Consider the following 21565-nt stretch of genomic DNA (forward strand, 5'->3'; position numbering starts at 1 on the left):
AAATTTGGTTGTCAGTAAAATTTCTATGCCTCCTTTTTTAACAGTTAAGTCATCAACCAAGAAGTTGAGGAACATTTTAAAAATGTTAGATTATATTCATTTTGAAGCTCTGGGTCATCTCTCCCTTCTTCCTCTCTCCTCTCCTCGCCGTCCTCGGTCATCAAGATCTTCTTGCGGTCGTGAAGAGTTACCACCGATCTTCCACTTCCATTTACCTCCGAAAGCTTATTAAGAGGAATTTTTCAAAAATTACAAACTTAGTTTTCTTTTCCGACTTGATTGAGATTCGAACCCCGAACCATGCGAATGGCAGCCTGGGTTGATGACCATTAGACCATCATTGTTACATTAATAGAAGGGATAAAATAGGTATGATGGTAGTTCACTATCTATTAGCCAAGACTCATGTAATGCAACATGTGACCGCATGATATAATTGTATTGTTATTATAGTAATAAGTGTTACTTTAACTTAATCTAAACATGAAGTGCGACGTGGGGTAGTGGGGCGAATCCTCCGCCACACCTAAGTCGCACCACTCATAATATTATGAGTGGTGCGACTTCGAATATTACGAATATTATGATAATATTGACAGATTATTAGTCAATTAGTTATTAAGAATCAATTAATTTAAGAGAATAAAGGGAAACAAAATTTTCCAAACATAATAGTATGTATTTATCTACTATTTAACCTTGATTTTCTGTCTCTTTAACGTTTAAAAACATTCCCGAAGGACATTACCGAAAGAATCTTGTTAATTCCGTAATTCATTCGTGTAGCTGAAATATTCAGCTTCAAAATACGAAAAAAAAAACGAAAATAATTTGGTCGTGCAGGTGACACGAACACGCCCAACTGTGTTAGACGTCAGTTCCCGATGGAAGGGGTTGGCACTCCGGCACAACCGTCCAGCTATCTACTAAATGAGCTACGGGACCTTATGTTAATGATGGTTTTTTTAAAGTATTTGTATTATCTGATAACTCTTTTCTTTACAAAAGAGGAAAAGGATCTAGCTGATTGATTTTGAAATTGAACAGCCGATTCAATTTCAATTAAAAATATCATGCGATGCCTCCTATGTATGTGAAATGAACTCATGACCCCTACTTTACAAGACTAGTGCTTTTCTTGCACTGAGCTTAGGAAGCTACATTTACTTCAATCTTAGAAAATAATTAAATAAATAAGGCCCAAAGTTCTCTGAATTTAAATACTTCTTCTTCAACACCCCAAAATCATTAAGTTCTTATTCCACAGTATCACATATATTGCTAGCAGGGTATTCAGTTGAAGTCGTCATCAAGTATTAGGTTACTGACGATTGGGGTCGCATTATAATACCCGATAATACAAACTTGATCCAATTCCGTGACATTTCAGGTTTTATCTGGAAATTCGATTATACTGTAGTCTGTAAAAAAAATATTTTTGTAGCTAAATTGAGACAAGAAACTCCATTTCTTTGCTGTGGCGTCTTATACGAACGTGATGTAATTCGATAAATGGAACTATTAGAAACCACGAAGTTTCTTTAGGATACTCGTTGGTTGTTCATTGGCTGAAACTGAATAGCGAAAAAGTTTCTGTTGGATTCTAACAATAATTAAAGTCATAACTATTTTCAACTTACAACCTCTCGGCTGGATTTTTCTTCTCTCTCTACGTTTTACATTTTACATTCGCAATGGTAACATTATATTTAAATATAAATCAAAATTTTTGTTTTAATTCATTTCAAATTCATTGCCAACAGACAAAGATTTATTTCGGTTTGATTGCTTCTTTTCTTATGGCGGGAGTGTTTGGTCAGGTAGATAATACTGATCCTTTAACAGGTGCACTTTTCTTTACATTTCATATAAAACAATAATTTATTCTTCATTTACAAATTCGCCCAGTCTTTTAATAATTTAAGTTAAACAACAATTTGTCCGTTACAGATACATCACTTCAAGTTGCTGCGTTAACAACTGGTGAACAACTAACTTACACTTTAGACAATGTGAGTATCTTTTATGATTTTTTAGCTTAAATTAAAGATAAAATAATTTTGATTGTAAATTACATGTGTTGCAATAATGGCGAACGCTCAACAATGAACAACAGAATCCCCAATATAAGAAAAGTTTCGACAAACTACAAAACCTTAAGAAACAGATGGGAAACTTGAATAACACCTTGAACTCTGAATTTGAAATAATTACTGAGAAGCTACCTAATATTGAAAAAGATTTTGATAATCATATGAAAATTAAAACGGGTTCGGATATAAAACTAGCTGAATTAAAAGCAATGCTAACAACTTTTAAAGCAAGACAAGTAATTATTGAACATAGAATGAACAATTCAATGGCAATTCAAGATAAATTGGAATCAAACAAAAACCTCCTTCCTGAGGGCACTCATAACCAATCTGTTGGTCAAGCAGCAGATTCGAGAGTTGCATTTTTGGTGCAACGTACTACTGGCTTCAATTCACAGGGTTCCATTATCACTTACGAAAAAAAGTCGCTAAACTTGGGCAAGGCTTTTGATATGCCCTCGGGCTTATTTCACGTTCCAGTGGCGGGTGTCTACCACTTTTACTTCGCAGGTATTAATATTGTTCATTGATATTTTTTTAATATAATCAATTTTAATTTTCCCATTTCGTTGCAATTCAGCACTGAAAATGAAAAAAGAAATCTCCGGAACCAGTTCCCTTACGGTTCAGTTGAAGAGAGTTGACACGGAAACTGTGTTGGCAGAAAGCCATGTCAATTCTAATGATTGGTACGGTTGGTTTCCAGTACACATGCAAGCAACCGTTTATTTGGAAAAACACAACGTTATTGGAGTAAAGTTAGCGGAAGGTTCAATTTATCAAAGCAGTGATGAGACTCACCCTCTTACCAGTTTTGGAGGATTCCTTGTTAGTCGAGGCAATTAATTGCTTGACTTAGATAATAATAAATAGATAATAGGTAAGTGATAAATGTAATAGTTAAGCAATAAATGTCAATATTTTATGGACATTTAATTATTACTTTCCTTTTACATTTATTACTTTACCTATTAAATTTATTACTTTTATCTTTTAACTACTACATTTATCTTTTTTAACTACTATATTATCACTTTTAACTTCTACATTTTTCTTTTTTAACTACTACATTTATCCTTTTTAACTACTTTTATCCCTTTTTTACATTTATTACTAGACTAGAAAGTTGAAACCCATTTTGTATTGGTTGATCAATGAAATAAATCTGATTATACAGCAAACAAATTTTTCTGGTCCTCGCGTTATATTAATAAACGTATTGAATTGCGTTGAACTGATACTGACTTCTGTCAAATCAACCATCTATCGATCTATTCGATCATTCAATCTGACGCTATTCAAATTTCCCTCCTTTTTTTGGATGATTTGTGTTGAGTAGGGCAATGCTGTTTGTCTGATTGGCGGGAATACAGACATCGGCTGCTGCCAAAGAAAAAATGCCTTGCGGACGAGCATGTCGATTTTGCCGTCGCCGTCGTCGTCCTTGATCGCGTTCATATATTAGGCACACCTTGGAAAGAAAAGAGCGAAAAACAGAAATGTTTATGCTGACAACTTCTGATTTACTTAATTGGATTTTAAACGGCCTGCAAATCGAAGTTGATCACATGTTATTGGCAGCTCAACTAAAGTTTTGTCTGTAATGGAAAAAAAATTAAACAGACAATACAATGTCAGTTGTGCTGCCAACTTCTAGTGTAGGCCTACCTATTAAAGGTTCAGCCTTTTCTATAGAATTTGTTGCTTCTCTTCTCTTGTAACAAGGGTTTGGAGAGGTAAAAAGTAGGATTTTTCCGAACATTTTTACCTCTAAGCGACAAGAGAAAATTCTCTTGTCGCAAGTTTTTGGCCTGGACAAGCAACAAATCCAAAATAAAACTTTGTCTGTTGGCAATAAATTTGAAATGAAACAACAAAAATTTTGATTTTTAAATATAATTATAAGGCGAAGATTCCTAGATTGTAAGAGATTCCTTAATTGTACAGGCGATTAAAAAAGTATTTCGACGGTGTCAGTGAATTCAAAATAAGTTGTAGAAAACCCGAAATATAGAAACAAAACGCTGATTGACATATGCTGGCGGCGACGACGGCCACCAGGTGGATCGCAGCTGATAAAAAGAGCGTGCGACTGAGATAGACTTGAACCCTTACCCCAGGATCGCACAGGATGTTGAAAATAAAATAATGAACAATAACAATTATTACCGGATAAAACAAGTCTATTTTACTAGTGTTCTCTTGTACATGACAAATGATTATTATTCTAGTGTTAGTTAAAATAAAGCGCCGAATTGTTGTTGCTAATATATTAGGCCAATGTATGTCTACGATTTGTCATCGTTATTTCCAATAAAAGGGATAATTATTCTTGTCTTCATTGTCTTGTGTGTCACAGACTAAGTGAACTTGAAAATCACGGAGGTGGTGAAGTCGATTGTTTCTTTGGTATCGTCCATTCAATTGGTGACGACGCACTGGGTCTTGTTCCTATAAAAATAGTCGACGGCCGAGTGAGTGACGAATTGATTGTCGGCGTACCACACGACGCAGGTCCGCACATCACACGCTGTCAGATCGGCTGCTGGTATATAATTTCCATAGACCCTTGAGCAAATAATAAATAATGTACATAGGTACAAGATAATTGAATATACAGACCTTATTACTTATTAGTATCCAAAGGTATGGGTCAAGCCGACCCCCTAGCGGCGCGTTGCAGTGTGAAGGGGTGCCGTCAACAGCCGCTTTTTATTTGGCTTGCCCGATGTGGTTGCAAACTAGGAGTGCATAACAAAAATGATTTCGATTGGTCGAAGTGAATGCACTCCGCATCGTCCACATGCTGTCCCCTGCTGGGACTCCTGAGCCTATTGGGCTTCAAGAATAGATTTAAAAAATAAATAAAAAGTAAATAAATTTGAAAACCAAAGGTTGACATGAAAATTCCTATAATTGGAAAACCAAATTTTAAACCCTTTTTAACAGTGTTTTGTAAAACCCAAAAAGCACAAACAGTATTTTATTAGCAATTAAATTCTTACCTTTCAAGACCGAAGCCATCAGAATACTTTTAACTAATAATAATGCGAGTTGTAGCCCAATTCGATTCGATTCATGTACAGATTGCGTCATTGCAATTGCACAGGTGTGGGGTGGAGTCAATAGATCAGGTAGTATAGTTCTTTATTATAACGTGTTGCTCTTTTATTGGCTTAAAAAATTTATAAACCGTTTCTATTGGGAAAACAATAATAGCATGGGCTATGTGCGGCTATGTGGGGGGTAGGGTTGTGGCCCGGAGGTAGGGTGGGGTCATGGAAACCATGGCCACAGCCCGGGCTGAAGAAAAAAAAAACCAACCCAACTCGACCCACCGAGGCATATTTTGTACGGGCCGGGCGACGGGTTGAACCGCCGGGTCCGCGGGTCAACCCGAGCGGTGGCGCCATCTAGTAGTCACATAGAGAAGCTCGTTATTCACTATGCCTGCGGCCTCAAGAAGTCAAGAAAGACCTAAAAATATTGCCGCCAAATGCTCTTACGAGAATTTCGTAGCATGGAAAGTTGGATAAGTGATAGAAAAGGGCGTTCAGAAGACAGAATTGACGTGTCACTGTTGGTAGAAGAAGATAATTAAGAAATTTAGGGAATTCTTTAAAGTTTGTAAAAATAAAAGTGTGTTTGGTTTGACCCGATTTTTTACCCGGGCCGTTACCCGGCCGGTAAAAATTATTTGACCCATGGGTCGGCCCGGGCCGAACCCGTCTACTCTGTTGGCCCAACCCGCTCCAACCCGCGGAAATAAAACCCATCTTAAAAACCCATTTTAAAAAGCCCACTCAAAAACGTCCGGGCCACAGCCCTAGTGGGGGGTAATGAGTATCAGAGAACTAGAAATATATAGTTGCTTGCGTTGCAAATTTGCAAGCGTGCGATGATATCATGGTTTCCACAGAATATCCATGCCATGCGATCCTTTTCAGAAATGGCAACTCCTCAAATAACAGCAGATCACCTTCCTAAATATAATCTTCGTTTCTTTTTCAGATCACGTCGTAATAACAAAAAGAATTTGGCACCTCTTATAAATATGGCTATATTGCGCGTTAAAAAAATTAAAAATTAAAGCCTTATCAAAAAAATTTGCTTTGCGCGTTCTATTTATACGTCTCGAATTTCTGGCAGAAATCTTTATGCGTAATATTTTTTTTTTAAAACGAATTTATTGGTCGAATAATCAACCAAGTCATAGTTGACAGCAGGGATTTAATAGCTTTTTAACTAATTATTCATTTTTCTCAATTTAATGAAAAAAAGATTTTCGTTATTGTCAACCTAGGAGTGGGATAAATTATATTGCGAAAAAAAATGAAATTGAAGCGCTTCAAAAATGACTATCTATCCTCTTTTTATTCCGTTTATAAATTAAATATAAAGAAAAAAAGAATAGAAAAGAAATTCCTTAATTGTAAAGGCGATTGAAAAAGTATTTCGACGGTGGCGGTCAATTAAAAGTCAGTTGAAGAAATCCCCCCCCCCCCCCCGCCCCAGAAACATAAAGTTCTTCTTCCACGGTATCACATATTCAGTTGAAGTCGTCATTAAGTATTACTGACGGTGACGGGTCGCCTTGCGGCTCGCATTATAATACCAACTTGATCCAATTCCGTGACATTTCAGGTTTTATCTGGAAATTCGATTATACTGTAGTCTGTAAAAAAATATTTTTGTAGCTAAATTGAGACAAGAAACTCCATTTCTTTGCTGTGGCGTCTTATACGAACGTGATGTAATTCGATAAATGGAACTATTAGAAACCACGAAGTTTCTTTAGGATACTCGTTGGTTGTTCATTGGCTGAAACTGAATAGTGAAAAAGTTTCTGTTGGATTCTAACAATAATTAAAGTCATAACTATTTTCAACTTACAACCTCTCGGCTGGATTTTTCTTCTCTCTCTACATTTTACATTTTACATTCGCAATGGTAACATTATATTTAAAAATCAAAATTTTTGTTTTAATTCATTTCAAATTCATTGCCAACAGACACAGATTTATTTCGGATTGATTGCTTCTTTTCTTATGGCGGGAATGTTTGGTCAGGTAGATAATACTGATCCTTTAACAGGTGCACTTTTCTTTACATTTCATATAAAACAATAATTTATTCTTCATTTACAAATTTGCCCAGTCTTTTATTAATTTAAGTTAAACAATTATTTTTCCGTTACATATGCATCACTTTCAGTTGCTGCGTTACAAACTTCTGATCTAAACGATGTGAGTATCTTTTATGGTTTTTTAGCTGAAATCAAAGATAAAATAATTTTGATTGTAAATTACATGTGTTGCAATAATGATGAACGCTCAACAATGAACAACAGAATACCAAGTTTAAGGCATGCAACGTCCAACTAAAAAACCTTGAGGAATCGATGGGAAACTTGAATATCAGCTTGAAATCTGAAATTGCAATAATTAATAAGAAGCTACCTAATATTCAAGATTTGATTAGTAATCATACAGCAATTAAAACGAGTTTGAAAGCAAAACTACTAGAATTAGAAACAGCGATAAAAAAAAAACAACAAAGACAGGAAAAAATTGAACAAGGACTGAACAATTCAATGGCAATTCAAAAAAAATTGGAAACAAACGAAAAACTCCTTCCTGAGGGCACTCATAACCAATCTGTTGGTCAAGCAGCAGTCCATCATCCGAGAATTGCATTTTTGGCGCAACGTACTACTGGCTTCAATTCAAAGGGTTCCATTATCCCTTACGAAAAAAATGCGCTAAACTTGGGCAAGGCTTTTGATATAGCCACGGGCTTATTTCACGTTCCAGTAGCGGGTGTCTACCACTTTTACTTCGCAGGTATTAATTTTGTTCATTGATATTTTTTGATAAAATCTATTTTAATTTTCCCATTACTTTGCAATTCAGCACTCAAAATGAAACGAGAAGTTTCCGGAACCAGTTCCCTTACGGTTCAGTTGAAGAGAACTGACACGGAAACTATGTTGGCAGAAAGCCATGTCAATTCTAATGATTGGTACGGTTGGTTTCCAGTACAGTTGCAAGTAACCGTTTATTTGGAAAAACACAACGTTATTGGAGTAAAGTTAGCGGAAGGTTCAATTTATCAAAGCAGTGATGCGACTCACCCTCTTACCAGTTTTGGAGGATTCCTTGTTAGTCGAGGCAATTAATTGCTTGACTTAGATAATAATAAATAGATAATAGGTAAGTGATAAATGTAATTGGTAAGCAATAAATGTCAATATTTTATTGACATTTAATTATTACTTTCCTTTTACATTTATTACTTTACCTATTAAATTTATTACTTTTATCTTTTAACTACTACATTTACCTTTTTTAACTACTATATTATCACTTTTAACTTCTACATTTTTCTTTTTTAACTACTACATTTATCATTTTTAACTACTTCTTTTATCACTTTTTTACATTTATTGCTAGACTAGAAAGTTGAAACCCATTTTGTATTGGTTGATCAATGAAATAAATCTGATTATACAGCAAACAAATTTTTCTGGTCCTCGCGTTATATTAATAAACCTATTGAATTGCGTTGAACTGATACTGACTTCTGTCGAATCAACCATCTATCGTCTATCGATCTATTCGATCATTCAATCTGACGCTATTCAAATTTCCCTCGTTTTTTTGGATGATTTGTGTTGAGTAGGGCAATGCTGTTTGTCTGATTGGCGGGAATACAGACATCGGCTGCTGCCAAAGAAAAAAGAATGGTTTGCTGTTAAGAGTTTTCAGTTTTGTGCTGGATGAATGTGTCAAAAGTGTTTCTGTTTTGAATCAAACAAAGTATCTCTACCTTCTTTGGAGTGAAATTATTTTTACGTTTGACTTCCGTCAAAGCTAAACTTCCCATAATGAAGCGGATGAAGTTTGCACACGTCGAAGGTCACACTGATCTAACTTATTCAGAAGATGGAGCGTAATTATTTTAATTTTCTTAGTTGACTATTTTTTTTTTTGGCCCATTAAATTTCAGTTAAACTTATCGCCTTATTCGTTTTTTTTTTCTTAGAAACATTATAACATGTGGTGCTGATGGAGATTATCGTGTTTGGAAAGGCTACGAGGATGATGATCCTGAATGTATTCGTGTTGGTGATGAAGCCACTGCCATTGCATTTAAAGTATTTCTAAAAGTTTTTTCAAAATTAATGTGAAGAAATCTTCCGCTAATGATTGTCATTTGTAGAACAAAAAAGTATTTGTAGGAACCGACATGCATGTTCTGCAAATTTTTTCACATCCAGAAAACCAGACTGATGGTATTGTTACACGGTTCACTTCTACAATCACCCACATATCTGTTAATAAAGATGGATCAAAAGTTGCAGCTGGTTCAGGGTTTGCTGATTAGATTTAATTATAAACTTGAATATTTGATGTAACAACCGGTTTGATTTTACAGCGATATGACAATCAAGGTGAAAGATATTTATTCGAGCAGCAAGGCCAAAGAAATTGTTCTCACTGGGCACACTGCACCCATTCTCAGTGTCAGCCTGGATCCTAAATCAGAGTTCTTGGTAAGTTTACATCTCAAAATTCCTCATTATCTGGCTCAAACTGTTTTTGTTTGTTTTGCAGGCTTCGAGTAGCTGTGATGGAACTGTCCGTGTCTGGTGTCTGACTACCAGCAAAGAACTGAAGTCTTGGCGATGGGGTCCTGCGAGTAACGATTTTGGAAATTCGCCATCTCTCTGCCGCATTAATTTTGAGCCTACGACTGGTCGCTACTTGGCTGTCCCATTTTTCCAGTCATCTACGGTCAAGATTCTGGAAAGAAGTTCTTGGAAAGAAGTTGCCGAAATCGTTGACGATCGTCTTAAAGACGTGAGTATTTCGAAGCAAATTTTTTCAAATCTTTTGTACGGGATGTAAAGTTTATTTCTTGTTGTAGATTTCCATTTGTTGCTGGTCTACTTGTGGCAAGTTTCTAGCGACCGCTTCCAAGGCTGGTGATATCCTCGTTTGGGATATGCAGACTAAAACTGTGGTCAACTCGTTTCAACACGAGAAAAAGACGCAAATCTGCAATATGGCATGGAACCCATCCATGACCACTCAAAAGGAGATTGCATTTTGCGACTGCAAGGGTTACCTTGGCTTGTTGGAAAATGTTACGGCTCAAGCGGAGGGCAAGGCGAAGCTAAGTGCAAAAGTGGCCAACTCATTGACGGATATTGGAGATGACGACGCAGAAATATCCATCAGCCAGATAAAGAAAGATACTGGATTCACCACCAACGCAGAAGACGGCCAAGATGTTTTCACAGGAGTTCAGTCGTATTCTATGGGTATAGCTCATCATTTGTCTTACTATTATTTTTAATAGTATCTTTAAAATATGCAAATATTTTGTTCTCAGATTTTGATATCTTGGACGACGGAGCCTCTAAGATTAACAGCAGACCTTCAAGTCCTTTGGCTGGCCATTCCAGACGCCCTTATCAATCCTCCAGTAAAAAACGAGAGCCATTTCAACCAGGGTCATCACCAGTCCATCTGCATCACCGGTATATGGTCTGGAACAATGTCGGAATCGTGAAATGTTTCGGAGAGGAAGGTGACCAAAGTGCCAGCAGCATCGAAGTCGAATTCCACGATTCGTCCATCCACCATGGACTGCACATACCCAACACACTGGGCCACACTATGGCCTCACTTTCCAGCCAGGCTCTGCTGTTGGCCTGTCCGGCACAGGAAGATAGCCCCAGTCGGATTGTCTGTGTCAACTTTGCTGCCTGGGATGGACACAAAGAGTGGGCGACCACCTTGCCACTCGGGGAAGGTGCTCTAGCCTTGGCCGCCGGCGATGCCTGGGTGGCAGTGGCCACCTCTAGAAATTTGCTTCGACTCTTTTCAAATTCTGGGCTCCAGCGTGCCATGATTTCTCTCCCTGGACCTATACTCTGCCTGGCCGGCAACGGTTCCAAACTCTTTATGGCTTATCATTCTTCACTGGGTTAGTGCCATTTTGGCTTGATTTTAGAAAGATAATTAATTTAATTCACAACTTAACCCCACAGGCATGTTTAGCGAACAATCTATCGGCTATGCACTGGTGGGCATCGACAGGAAATCTCCGATTGGTTACGAATGGCTGGCCAATCCGCAAACTCTTCCCCTCGGCCCGGAGTGTGACTTATCGTGGGCCGGATTCAGTGACGAAGGAACGCTGGCCACGATGGACAGCAGCGGCCTCCTGCAAGTGCAACTTCGATCCGGCATGTGGATGCCTCTGCTGGACACGAGGCAGAACGTCAAGGGTAAATCCGACCACTACTTTCTGATCGGATTGAGCGAGCTGGAGAAATGCGTCCGTTGCGTGCTGTGCAAGGGCGCCCGCTACCCTCCCACCTTGCCACGCCCCAACATGTCCTTGCTGGACGTCAGACTGCCGCTGTGTGACGGCGCCAATGAGAAAACTCAGCTGGAAGAAGCCCTGATTCAGTCGACGCTGCAAATTCAGCTGACTGGCACCTTGGACCAGACGGGATTTGACGTGGATGACCCCAGGGATAAGGCCGACCGCCTGTCCAAGGAATCGTTGATGAAGATGTTCGCCGTCAGTCACCCGCCCATGTTCGTGTTGTTGTTGTTCAAGCCAATGCTGATGATCTATTCTTCTACCTTTTTTGCAGCTGGCCTGTCAGGCCGAGAGGGAGGTCCGAGCGGTGGAAGTGGCTGAATGGATGCCCAGCGAGCAATTGCTCCAGCTGGCCGTCAAGTACGCAACGCGAGCCAGGAAACGCCAGCTGGCCAACCGACTGACGGAGATGGCCGAGCAACTAGTCAGGGATCGTGAAGCCGAAGAAACTTTGTATATGGAACCGACACGAAGTTCATATCTCTCATCAAATGCTTCTAATAATACGATAGACGATGACAGGTATTTAATTAAAAACAAAATCTATTACTTGATGGGATTCGTTGGTAATTTTTTCTAATACTGGTTTTTTATCAGGGATATGTTTATTTCTACTCCACCTGTTCTCGAGATCGAAGGTAAACCAAATGAAATGACTTAAATCATTGATCATTTGATTTAATTGGTTCTTTTTCCTTTAGACAATCCGATCCTACAAGCCAGGCAGCGGAAAACTTCTGCTTTTGGAGCCCCAGCGGCGGTCGCTGTTATAGACGCTGGCAAATCCATCCGGCCGTTGAGTCAGAGCAGGAAAAATCCTTTCGCCAAAAAGACCTCGGACGATTCGTCTTCAGCAACGCCTTCCCCTCGCGGTCTGGCCGCTTTTGATCAGCCCAAAGTCACCCAAACGAAACCGACAACAACTGGGCCGTCGAAGGAAAACGTCAAAGCCAAAGCGACGAAACAGCCGACGCTCTTCGGCATGAAGAAGGCCGCGAAAGACAGTAGTCCAGCACCCGCTCAAGAAATGTCTTCAGAATCCCAAGATCCTTTGCCCAGCCCTGCTCAGCCTCCCAAAACGGGCTTTCTGCTTTGGTTTGATCAAAACAGATCTCAGTTTATGTCAGACAATCCAGAATGTAACGAGGCCGAACTGGTTCGGCTAGGAGCCCAGAAATTTAAATCTCTTTCAGAAGAAGAACGCCAGGTGGGTTATTCATCAAAGTTTACTTATTTAATTACTATATAATTTGGGTTTTTCCCGCATACAGAAATACAACCGGAAACGGAAGTCGTCGGGAGATGCCGAACAGTCGGAAGAAACTGTCAAAAAGACGAGACCCACCCTTGCCGAAAGACTTTCTACTTTCGAAGCCTAAACTACAATTTCTTATTTTTTTAGAAATCATTTCTTTAGTATAAAGCCTTTTTTTTTTAAATGATGGGCCGTCTAGATTATTTCCCAACGTCAAGTTACAACTGTGTTTGAAAAATAAAAACTAATCTTATAAAATAGTCTAATCTGCCATGGAGCTGGTCCGCTGTGTTGCATTTGTCGGGTCAAAAGATTTTCAACTGGAACGATCGTCGTTGTGGTTTGAAATCGATTCCAGTGTCCAGCTGCCGTCTCCATTGAGGTGGAGGACCTTTTTGTGGAAGGCACGAAGTGAGGCGCGATGGCCGACGCTGACTAGAGTGATGCCCTTGTCGACGGCTGCACTGTACAGCAGTTGTTCCATTTCCATGTCCAGGGCGGATGTGGCTTCGTCTAGGAACGCCATGGCCGGCCGGTGGTACAGCAAACGAATAAAGGACAACCGCTGCATTTCACCAGGTGAAAGAACATCGTACCTAAGTCATAAAAACATTATATTAAACCAATTTTTCAATTTAATAAATTACTTTTTCATACCAATTCCATTCAACCGGACGATCCAGGCCACCAATGCGGCTCATCAAGCCATCCAATTTCATTTTCTGCAAGTAGTTGAGCAATTCTTCCGTTTCGTCGTTGGTAATCAGCTCTAAATCGACGATTAACGGGAACGTAATCTAATCCAAAACGAACATAAACTGTATACTGCAAACGGACCCACAAAGTAATATAGGTAGGTTAATTATATATACCTGTTCCCGTAGCGTGCCGTCCGTCAGATATGGTTTCTGCGGTAGAAAGAGAACACCGCACGGCCCGGGGGTGTAGTGGGCCGTCAAGTTTCCTCGGCTAAGTCTCCAGAGGCCGCGCAGTAGTCGCAGTAAACTTGTTTTACCTGCCGAGCTGCTGCCGGTAATGAGCAGGCTGTCGCCCGGTTTCAAGTGCAGGCAAAGATCCTTGACCAGCTCGTCAGTTCTTCCGGGAGCTTTGAACGCCACGCCCTCCATGATATATCCGTCGTCCTCCGTGTTCACCTCGTCAAACATTCCAGTCGTATTTTTCGTGCTAATACTGACTACTTTCAGATCACTTTAACAAATGAATAAAAATATTACATTATCGTTATTGATTTAAAGATAACAAAAATGTAGTACTTGTTTCCTAAAGTTTCCGAACAATTCCGGTCGTGTAGTTGCTGCAAACGTTCGATAAGTTCGGAGACTCGGTGAGTCACGCCTGCGAGTTGACTAAATTATTGACGAGAGCGCAAAATCCATATTATAGACGCTAATTATTTAGAGCCAGTCGCTATTGTACAATTGACTTACGTCACGCTGGAAGACAAATCAACTAAAGTGCTGAAGGTGGATATGAGGTAGATGCAAACAAAGGCGTTTTGACTGATAAGGGCACTGAGTTCAGCGGGTGAAATGTCGTCATAGCGGCCGGAGAAAATGGGGACGGCCAACGCCAAATAACTGATGATGCTGCCCAGGTAATCGAACATGTTGACAGCCAAATTGAGGAAGAACTGACGGCCGTACAGGCTGTGCTGAGTTTTGAGCAGGACGTCTAATTTGTTGTTGGTTTTCGATTCTTCCAGCCTGGCGCCGGTCAGGAAAGCCAACGATTCTGCATTACTCCTAATTTGCATATGTTTGTACCTGGATTTTATTTAAATAATAATTAAACAATTGGAACAGTGTAAATTTGAAATATATAATCACCTAAAGTCACCCTCTCGACGTTCGTTTTTCACCACCCAAGCCACAATGGGTGACATGAGCAATTTGTTTACCACAGTTCCAACAATGAAAAATAAGAAACACGATGTAGGGCCAACCCATCCTGTCCTGTTGAATCAGCTAGAATTATTCAACCCAAAATATAATTAAAAAGTTAATGTACATACCCAACATAGGCTTTGTAGCTGTAGTAGGATATTGTAAATGGAGAAACTACAACTTTTATGGCAACACTGCTGAACACAAGGCACAAAATGTTGATGTCTGCAGTTATCCTCTGGTCACTTGAGAAAATAAAAAATGAAACTATATTACATAAAAATCAAGGAAATGGAATGAAAAATCAGCTTACGGGTTATCTACAAATTTATCAAGAACATTGAGCTGGTAGTAGTTGATCCCAGTAAAGTACAGACGATGAACAGCTCTGGTGAGGAGCTGCCTCCAGGTCAAATTGAGGATCTGTGAAATGTATGTTTTGACAGCCTTGTTGACTGCAACAGCCAGAATGATTCCCACACTTTTGAGAGTTTGATTTATGAACCCGGGGAGATCCTTTTCACCCAGGACCTGGTAGAATCCGCTGGGTATCAAGCCAACTCCATAAATGATGAACTCGTCTACAAAATCCAGACATGAAGGAAGTCAAAAAAGCAAATCAACAACCAAACCGTATTACCCAAGAGAGCCACCAACAGGAGCAGTGCAAATAGACCCAGTGGCAGAGAGAAGATGCCGGGGAAAAGAAGATGCTGGAGCCTCCAGAAACGGCGGAAAAAGCTGACGTTGAATCCGTGATCCCTGGCATCATCTTCCTCCTCTTTAGTCGTCATGTCGATCGACTGACGTCCGCTTCGACTGCTGCCAGCCGGTGATCGATTTCAAGGTCCAATATCCTGTCTCTCAATATCTGGACGGTGTTATCGCGTCATTGTGATATAATGCCTAAAGGAATTTGACTATTGGGTTCAAATCTGGAATACCATATACATGTGTGGTGGCCCCTCCAGTAATAATAATATTGCTTGTTTACATGTCTGCTATCTTACATTTGCAGCGATGCCTTTCATCATCTAATTCAACTCAATTTCTTTAAAATGTTTCATATTTCCAGGCTGCCACCAGAAATAACTGCGAAAAAAAAGTGACATCTCTCTCCATAATGCAGCCATCACATTTGATTAGGAGCAAAAAGGTGTTGAAAATGGCGCCGTTTGACAGGAGCGAAAAAGGAGCAACAGCTCGAAAGCCGAATAAAAAGAAGAAAAGAAAAATGTCGGGTCGAGCAGAAAGGATTCCCCGGTGGATTCCCCCCTCCGGTTATCGATTGAACTGTGAGAAAGAGATGTTGATATCTATTTGACGACGAGTTGGTTTGACTGCAAGGCGTATTATTACGGCGACGGCGTAAAGACGTCCGAAGCGGAGGGCGCATGAGCCGAATGGCCCCGATCCTTCGACCCTCCTGCGAGCGATTGTTTGGCGGAGGGGATTTGAGAGTTTGCCAGGGCCGTCGACGGGGGCCAGACTCGTCTGTCTCTCTCCTATTTCCCGCTCGATATGAAGCCACACATTTCCCGCTCTGTCCTCTGATTGTCGAACAAAACCAAAGTGTGACACACGTTGACCAAAAAGGATAATTTAGTCCCCCCCCACCGAAAACGACAGCAGCAGCAGACAAGACGTCCAAACAGTGAAAATGTCCGTCAGTTGTCGGTGTCCGTCGTCCAACAGCTGAAGAAGGTAAGAACCACATACATACATACATCATCTCTTGTCTAACAACTAAAAGAAAACCCTACCAACAGCTTTTGGTTTGCTGCTGCAGCCGCCATTCTTGTCTAGAGTTTTCAGAGACCTTGCATGTCGTCCTATCTAGAATTGTGTGTGTACATTGGTAGTGGTTGAAACAACTTTTTTTTTTCATCGCTCAGTCAATATTTATTAATGAGCGCACAGCTGTGTTGCGCACCTGCCAGCTCTTCCCCCCCTCTCTCGATATTTTCACGAGACAAAATTTCCCATTTCGCCATTAAGGCCTTGTTGACGCCGGAGCACATGCACTACTACCTAGAGATAGATGTTAGAGACTTTGTTGTCAGTGAAGCAGTAGAAAACGGCCATTTCTCTTTTCAATCATGTACACGACGACCGCTAATAACGACACTATCCCGACAACCCAAAATCCTGGTCAGTTTGATTTCATTTTCATTTGAATTTTGGCGGTTCATTTTTTGGTTTTGTTCACGATGAATTTTTCAATGGAGAATAATAAATGATCTTATCGAAATTTTGAAAAGGTTCTTGGATGGAGGAGACGGAACCGTGGTGGCCCGGTTTGTTGGTGGCCGTCGTGAGCAGTTTGATCCTGCTGTTGTTTCTCGTCACCTTATTGGTGCATCACCTGCCTCCGCTACAGAAATGGCTCCTGCCCGTCCTCACTCGCATCGCCCCACCTACCAACAACAAAACGGCCCAAACCGCCAATCCCAACCAGCAGCAGACGGACGGATATGACCAGGTCGACGCCGGATCGTCCTCACATGAACAGCCTCATCATCCGCTCTATCCCAGGTGAGTCGTCCAGTTAGAAAAAGGTCGTTGGGTACGTCTACATTAAATGTGACCCATGTGGCTTATATTGTTAACTCGGGGGTTGGGATCCAGGAGCCGGCCATCCCGTCCCAGTTCACTGCCATGCTTGCCGGAAGAGAAATTGGCCTATTATCCGTCACCGACGTCGGTGGTGGCCGTGGCGGCGGCGGCGGCTGCCCAGGCGGCCCAGGCGGCCGCCATGCCCCACCGGCCGCATTCGTTTTATCCGCCGGACGAGGAGGATGAACCGGAGGACGACGACGACGATTGCACCACTCCGCAACAACAGCCGCCGTATCCGCCGCAGCAGCGAGGCCGCGTCCATCACAAGCTCAATCTGGCCCTGCACAGGTATACCAACAATAACAACAACCCTGGAACAACTTGTTAGTCATTTTTTCCAGTTGCGGTTGGGTGTAGTAGAGATAGTAAATCCCACGGCGTCCTATCTAATCTCTCCTTCCGCAGGATCGATGTCGTTTTCATCGATCACCATGTAACCAACAGCTGCGATAATGTGGCCCAGGGAGCGAGAGGCTGTGTGTGAATGAACCTCCTATGTAGTAGCTCCTTCCCAGGAAGGAAAGGGAGGGAGGGAGGTAACCTTCATAGTGCGTCATGGACTGCAGATGAGATTTATCGATTGGCTTTTCTTATACCTACGATATTCCAGGCCACTGCGATCCCGATTGTTTTTTTTTCTTTCCTTCATATGTTGTTGTTGTTGTTGTTAGTCAGCCGGATTGGATATATAATCATAACAAGACAAGAACAAAAAAGATGTATTAGATCTGATCTACTACCCCCTACACCCCCATTGATCGTCCAGGGACATCACGGACGATTTGTCGGGCGTCCATCCTTTTATTCCCCCCCCCCCCCCATCCACCTTATTTGTTTTTTTTCTTCCACCCCAGGGAGGATGGGAAAAAGATTTTCTGAAAATTGCATCCGGCCGACTATTTTTTGGCGCATTCAAATCTGCCATGGCGAATTTTGTTTCTTCGTCCAGGGAGGGTGGGGGTCACGCAGAGTTGATATAACCGTTCGATATTATTATGATTATTATATGGACGGTCGCATTGGCTGGCTGAGAATCTAAGCGCCCAGCACACCCATCATGCCGTGTGTGTGTGTACTCTGTACACACACAAACACACACACACAACTCACAATGGATCGAGAGAGAGAATACAAGGAGAAAGTACACCGTTAGAACCTTGAAACTATTGATTTCTCCCTGCCAACAGACAGAGCAGACCCCCCCACCAACCACCAAAACTCTCCGACACAAATGTGCATGTAATAAAATAGCGACTCTATGCAAACTTCCCCCCTCCTTCCATCGCTGGATATATATATAGTCTAATAGCCGGCGGCTAATTGCGTCCAGCTCAAAACAATTCCGGCGGATCGTGTTATGAATTAATCCAACATCAATTTTTTGGTGGGGTTTATTTATGTGTGGTCTATTCACCTCATCCGTCTAAAAAAAAAGTGATGGATCGGAGGCGAGTAATTCATCATCATCGGCCAGCGCCATCAACGATCATCCGGACCATCCTCCTCCGTCTTCTCACCACCACCAGCACCACCAGCATCAGCACCATCACTCAAAGGAGAGCGAGCAGAGGCGCCAGCAGCATCGATCATCGGCCGAGGCCGTTTTGAGGCAGCGGGCCGCCAATCGCTCCCAAGATTTGGCTCATCATCAGCAGCAGCAGCAGCAGCAGAGGCTGCTCCTCGATCACGAGGATATCCAGCGGCTCGACGAGTGGACGGCCCATCACCAGCCGTCGGCAGCCAATAGTCTGCGCCAATCCAGCCTGGCCGAAACCGACTGCGACGTAAGTAACCAACTGCAACGCTGTCCAGTAGCCACGGCAATTGAATCGCATGACCCCGACGTCAATAGTCCAATCCGACCCGTCGGTCCCGATGTGCCCGGCCACCATCACCCGACGACGACGGACGACGTCGTCCTAGATATGCCGGTAAGTCCAGTTGACTGCATAGGGAGATAATGATGGCGATGCATGTTGTTCAAGTTGTTACATTTATGGATTGACTGTAGACATGACAATCTGTCGTTTGCATGGCTTGTTGTTTGATTCTGTCTTGTATATTGTCGGCCATATATAGTCCGCTTGCTGCACGTTGAATAAGCCCAGTAGTAGAACTCTAAGCCGCAGTCTGGCCGTCCTGACGGCAACCGGCATGGACCGCATTCGCTCGATGATCCACCTGGACACGGGAAGTAGAACAAGATCCGTATGTCAAATTAACTTTCTATGAATTGATTTCATCAACTGTTTTAATTGATTTGACATAAGATTTTGGTTGGTTATTCCAGGAGAGCATGATTGACATGACGGACATGTCCAGCACTTTTGGCGAATCGGAATCGGTGACGGGATCGGTGATCCTGCCGGGTCCCAACCGGATTGCCAACAAGGCCGTCATCGAGATGGGCTTCTCCTACAATTCCGTGTCGGGCAAGCTCGTCGTCCGGCTGGTGGAGCTGCGCCAGCTCACCTCCGCCAGCCGCAACACCTCCGTCCAGTTGCGATTGCTCCTGCTGCCGGACCGGAAGCAGCGCTGCAAGAGCAAATTGCGCTACACCAACGAAGATGGCAGCACCGTCAGTCTGATGGAAACGTTCGTCTTCAGCCGGATCGAGCCCGGCGAATTGAGCAGCACCGGCATCCGTCTGCGGCTCTACTGCTCGGAACGACTCCGGCGTGAGAGGCTCCTAGGGGAAGCTTTCGTCGGTCTCGCCTCCATGACCCTGGATCACCAACGAGAGCAGTCACTTCTGGTCGCCCTGGAGACCAAATCCGGACCGTTCAAAGTGAGTTTCCGTCCATCCCGCCTCTTTACATGTACACAAGTCACGGACGAAAGAATTGGTCAAATTTCTTTTTCATTTCATTTAGAAGTCACTGGCCGCCCTGGGGCGGAGCACAAGCAGCAGCAGCAGCCGGGGCGACATTAGTCCGACCTCAATCGGTCCGTCGGAGCAGTGGCCACCGGAAATGATTCCGCCGAGAAACGGCATCCCGGAATTGCTTCTGGGATTGGCCTACAATGGGACGACCGGCCGTTTGTCGGTGGAAATCCTGCGGGCGGCCTCGCTAAGGAGTTGGACGTCCAATCGGTCGCCGGACGCCTGTGTCAAAGTCCTCCTCCTGACGCAAACCGGACAGGAGCTCGGCCGGGCCAAAACGGCTCCCAAGAGAAACTCGGACGGCGGACCCACCTGGATGGAGACGTTCGCCTTCCAGGTGACGCTCTTCCAGCTGGCCGAAGTGACGCTGCTCATCTCAGTTGTCAATAAGCGAAGTCTCAAGCGCCGGGAACTGCTCGGCTGGATCTCGTTGGGTTTCGACAGTTCCGTCGATCAGCAAACGGAACATTGGCAGGAAATGAGGGAAGCAACCGGAGAACAAATCTGCCACTGGCACGCTCTTCTACCACCTTAACCACGATTCAATCTTCTATAGCCTGCGGGGGGGAAATAGAAAAAAAAGTTAAATCAATTATTATGATATATAATATATACAGTCTAAATTATGATGTGTATAAATTTCAAACCTCTTCTTTCTCTCCATTGTGATTCAAAAATTTCATTTTTTCAAAACTTACACAACAAAAGTTAAAAAAGTAAAAAAGAAAAAAAAAATTTACCAAATCTCTATTTGATCGGTGGTGGTTTTTCAAATTCTCTCTCAAATGATAAAAATGTTCTTTTTACGAATTTATTTCATATAAGAAAAAAAAACAAAAAACGTCACGTTTCAATACGTCCAGTCAAATTTTTTTATCCTCGTCTCGCCATTTATAAATTCTTCATCTTTGATCAACCCAAATGTCTTTGTTTCCCGTTTGTTCCTCTTCATCGACATCCAGTCTCATATGTGCACTTTTTGATATCTCTTCGTTCAATTTATACTTATCACGCGGTCTCACACATGTGAAAACTCCACAAAAACCATTCGTCTATAGCCTTACATTGAAAAAAAGAAGAAAGAAATATCTGCCGAGCATTCCTCTTATTTTGTTGTCCAACTCTGTCGCCGGTTTTTTACAAACGATGATGCAAAACCATATTGAAAAATCAGTTGCGGAAGACAAGCGTTTTTATTATCATCATATTTGGCATCAAGAAAAGTGGGCTGGGGGACGGTTCGCCAATCCGTTTTCGAAATAACACTCACTTTTTTCGTATATATATATTTAATCGATCATATTACTATAATATTCTGTAGCACGAATATTGCTCCACTTTTTTTATCGATCGAAAACAATACAAAAAAAGAAAACATTCCAAATTAAATAATCTGTCAACGTCTCGGCTG

The 21565-nt window shown here is 41.8% G+C and overlaps 4 protein-coding genes across 10 annotated transcripts; 3 read left to right on the plus strand and 1 right to left on the minus strand.

Moving 5' to 3' along the window:
- Positions 1-1574: 1574 nt before the first annotated feature.
- Positions 1575-8596, plus strand: LOC124310681. Of its 3 annotated transcripts, none has more exons than XM_046774636.1 (5): positions 1575-1697; positions 1764-1845; positions 1951-2012; positions 2117-2603; positions 2674-3222. In XM_046774636.1, exons 1-5 carry the CDS (start codon positions 1695-1697, stop codon positions 2937-2939), a joined length of 900 nt encoding a protein of 299 aa, XP_046630592.1. In that variant the 5' UTR covers positions 1575-1694; the 3' UTR covers positions 2940-3222. The 3 variants fall into 3 exon arrangements, with proteins under 3 accessions (XP_046630592.1, XP_046630594.1, XP_046630593.1); XM_046774638.1 differs by lacking the exons at positions 1764-1845; positions 1951-2012; positions 2117-2603; positions 2674-3222 and adding exons at positions 7106-7187; positions 7308-7339; positions 7444-7936; positions 8006-8596 and having other exon boundaries at positions 1583-1697; XM_046774637.1 differs by lacking the exons at positions 1575-1697; positions 1764-1845; positions 1951-2012; positions 2117-2603; positions 2674-3222 and adding exons at positions 6917-7043; positions 7106-7187; positions 7308-7339; positions 7444-7936; positions 8006-8596.
- Positions 8597-8786: 190 nt separating this feature from the next.
- On the plus strand, positions 8787-13007 carry LOC124311976 (WD repeat and HMG-box DNA-binding protein 1-like). 3 transcript variants are annotated; one of them, XM_046776345.1, is made up of 12 exons: positions 8788-9044; positions 9138-9249; positions 9315-9466; positions 9531-9648; positions 9710-9955; positions 10023-10419; positions 10491-11087; positions 11152-11690; positions 11767-12014; positions 12090-12130; positions 12194-12699; positions 12764-13007. In XM_046776345.1, exons 1-12 carry the CDS (start codon positions 8980-8982, stop codon positions 12869-12871), a joined length of 3129 nt encoding a protein of 1042 aa, XP_046632301.1. In that variant the 5' UTR covers positions 8788-8979; the 3' UTR covers positions 12872-13007. The 3 variants fall into 3 exon arrangements, with proteins under 3 accessions (XP_046632303.1, XP_046632301.1, XP_046632302.1); XM_046776347.1 differs by lacking the exon at positions 12764-13007 and having other exon boundaries at positions 8787-9044; positions 12090-12140; positions 12194-12520; XM_046776346.1 differs by lacking the exon at positions 9710-9955.
- On the minus strand, positions 12895-15695 carry LOC124311978 (lysosomal cobalamin transporter ABCD4-like). Its single transcript, XM_046776352.1, has 10 exons — positions 15596-15695; positions 15292-15522; positions 14965-15232; positions 14780-14896; positions 14595-14720; positions 14196-14531; positions 14022-14114; positions 13620-13956; positions 13405-13544; positions 12895-13343 (listed from the first exon to the last, which is right to left on the minus strand). Exons 2-10 carry the CDS (start codon positions 15443-15445, stop codon positions 13064-13066), a joined length of 1851 nt encoding a protein of 616 aa, XP_046632308.1. The 5' UTR covers positions 15446-15522; positions 15596-15695; the 3' UTR covers positions 12895-13063.
- On the plus strand, positions 15540-21546 carry LOC124311977 (synaptotagmin-14-like). Of its 3 annotated transcripts, XM_046776350.1 has the most exons (8): positions 15540-15621; positions 15727-16355; positions 16913-17186; positions 17280-17558; positions 18706-19201; positions 19350-19478; positions 19561-20058; positions 20144-21546. In XM_046776350.1, the coding sequence occupies exons 3-8, from the start codon at positions 16921-16923 to the stop codon at positions 20687-20689; spliced, it is 2214 nt and encodes a 737-aa protein (XP_046632306.1). In that variant the 5' UTR covers positions 15540-15621; positions 15727-16355; positions 16913-16920; the 3' UTR covers positions 20690-21546. The 3 variants fall into 3 exon arrangements, with proteins under 3 accessions (XP_046632306.1, XP_046632307.1, XP_046632305.1); XM_046776349.1 differs by lacking the exons at positions 15540-15621; positions 15727-16355 and adding an exon at positions 16381-16802; XM_046776351.1 differs by lacking the exons at positions 15540-15621; positions 15727-16355; positions 19350-19478 and adding an exon at positions 16380-16802 and having other exon boundaries at positions 18706-19054.
- The last annotated feature ends 19 nt before the right edge of the window (positions 21547-21565 follow it).

Source organism: Daphnia pulicaria, chromosome 8 (assembly GCF_021234035.1).
Source record: "Daphnia pulicaria isolate SC F1-1A chromosome 8, SC_F0-13Bv2, whole genome shotgun sequence".
NCBI classification, from domain to species: Eukaryota; Metazoa; Arthropoda; class Branchiopoda; order Diplostraca; family Daphniidae; genus Daphnia; species Daphnia pulicaria.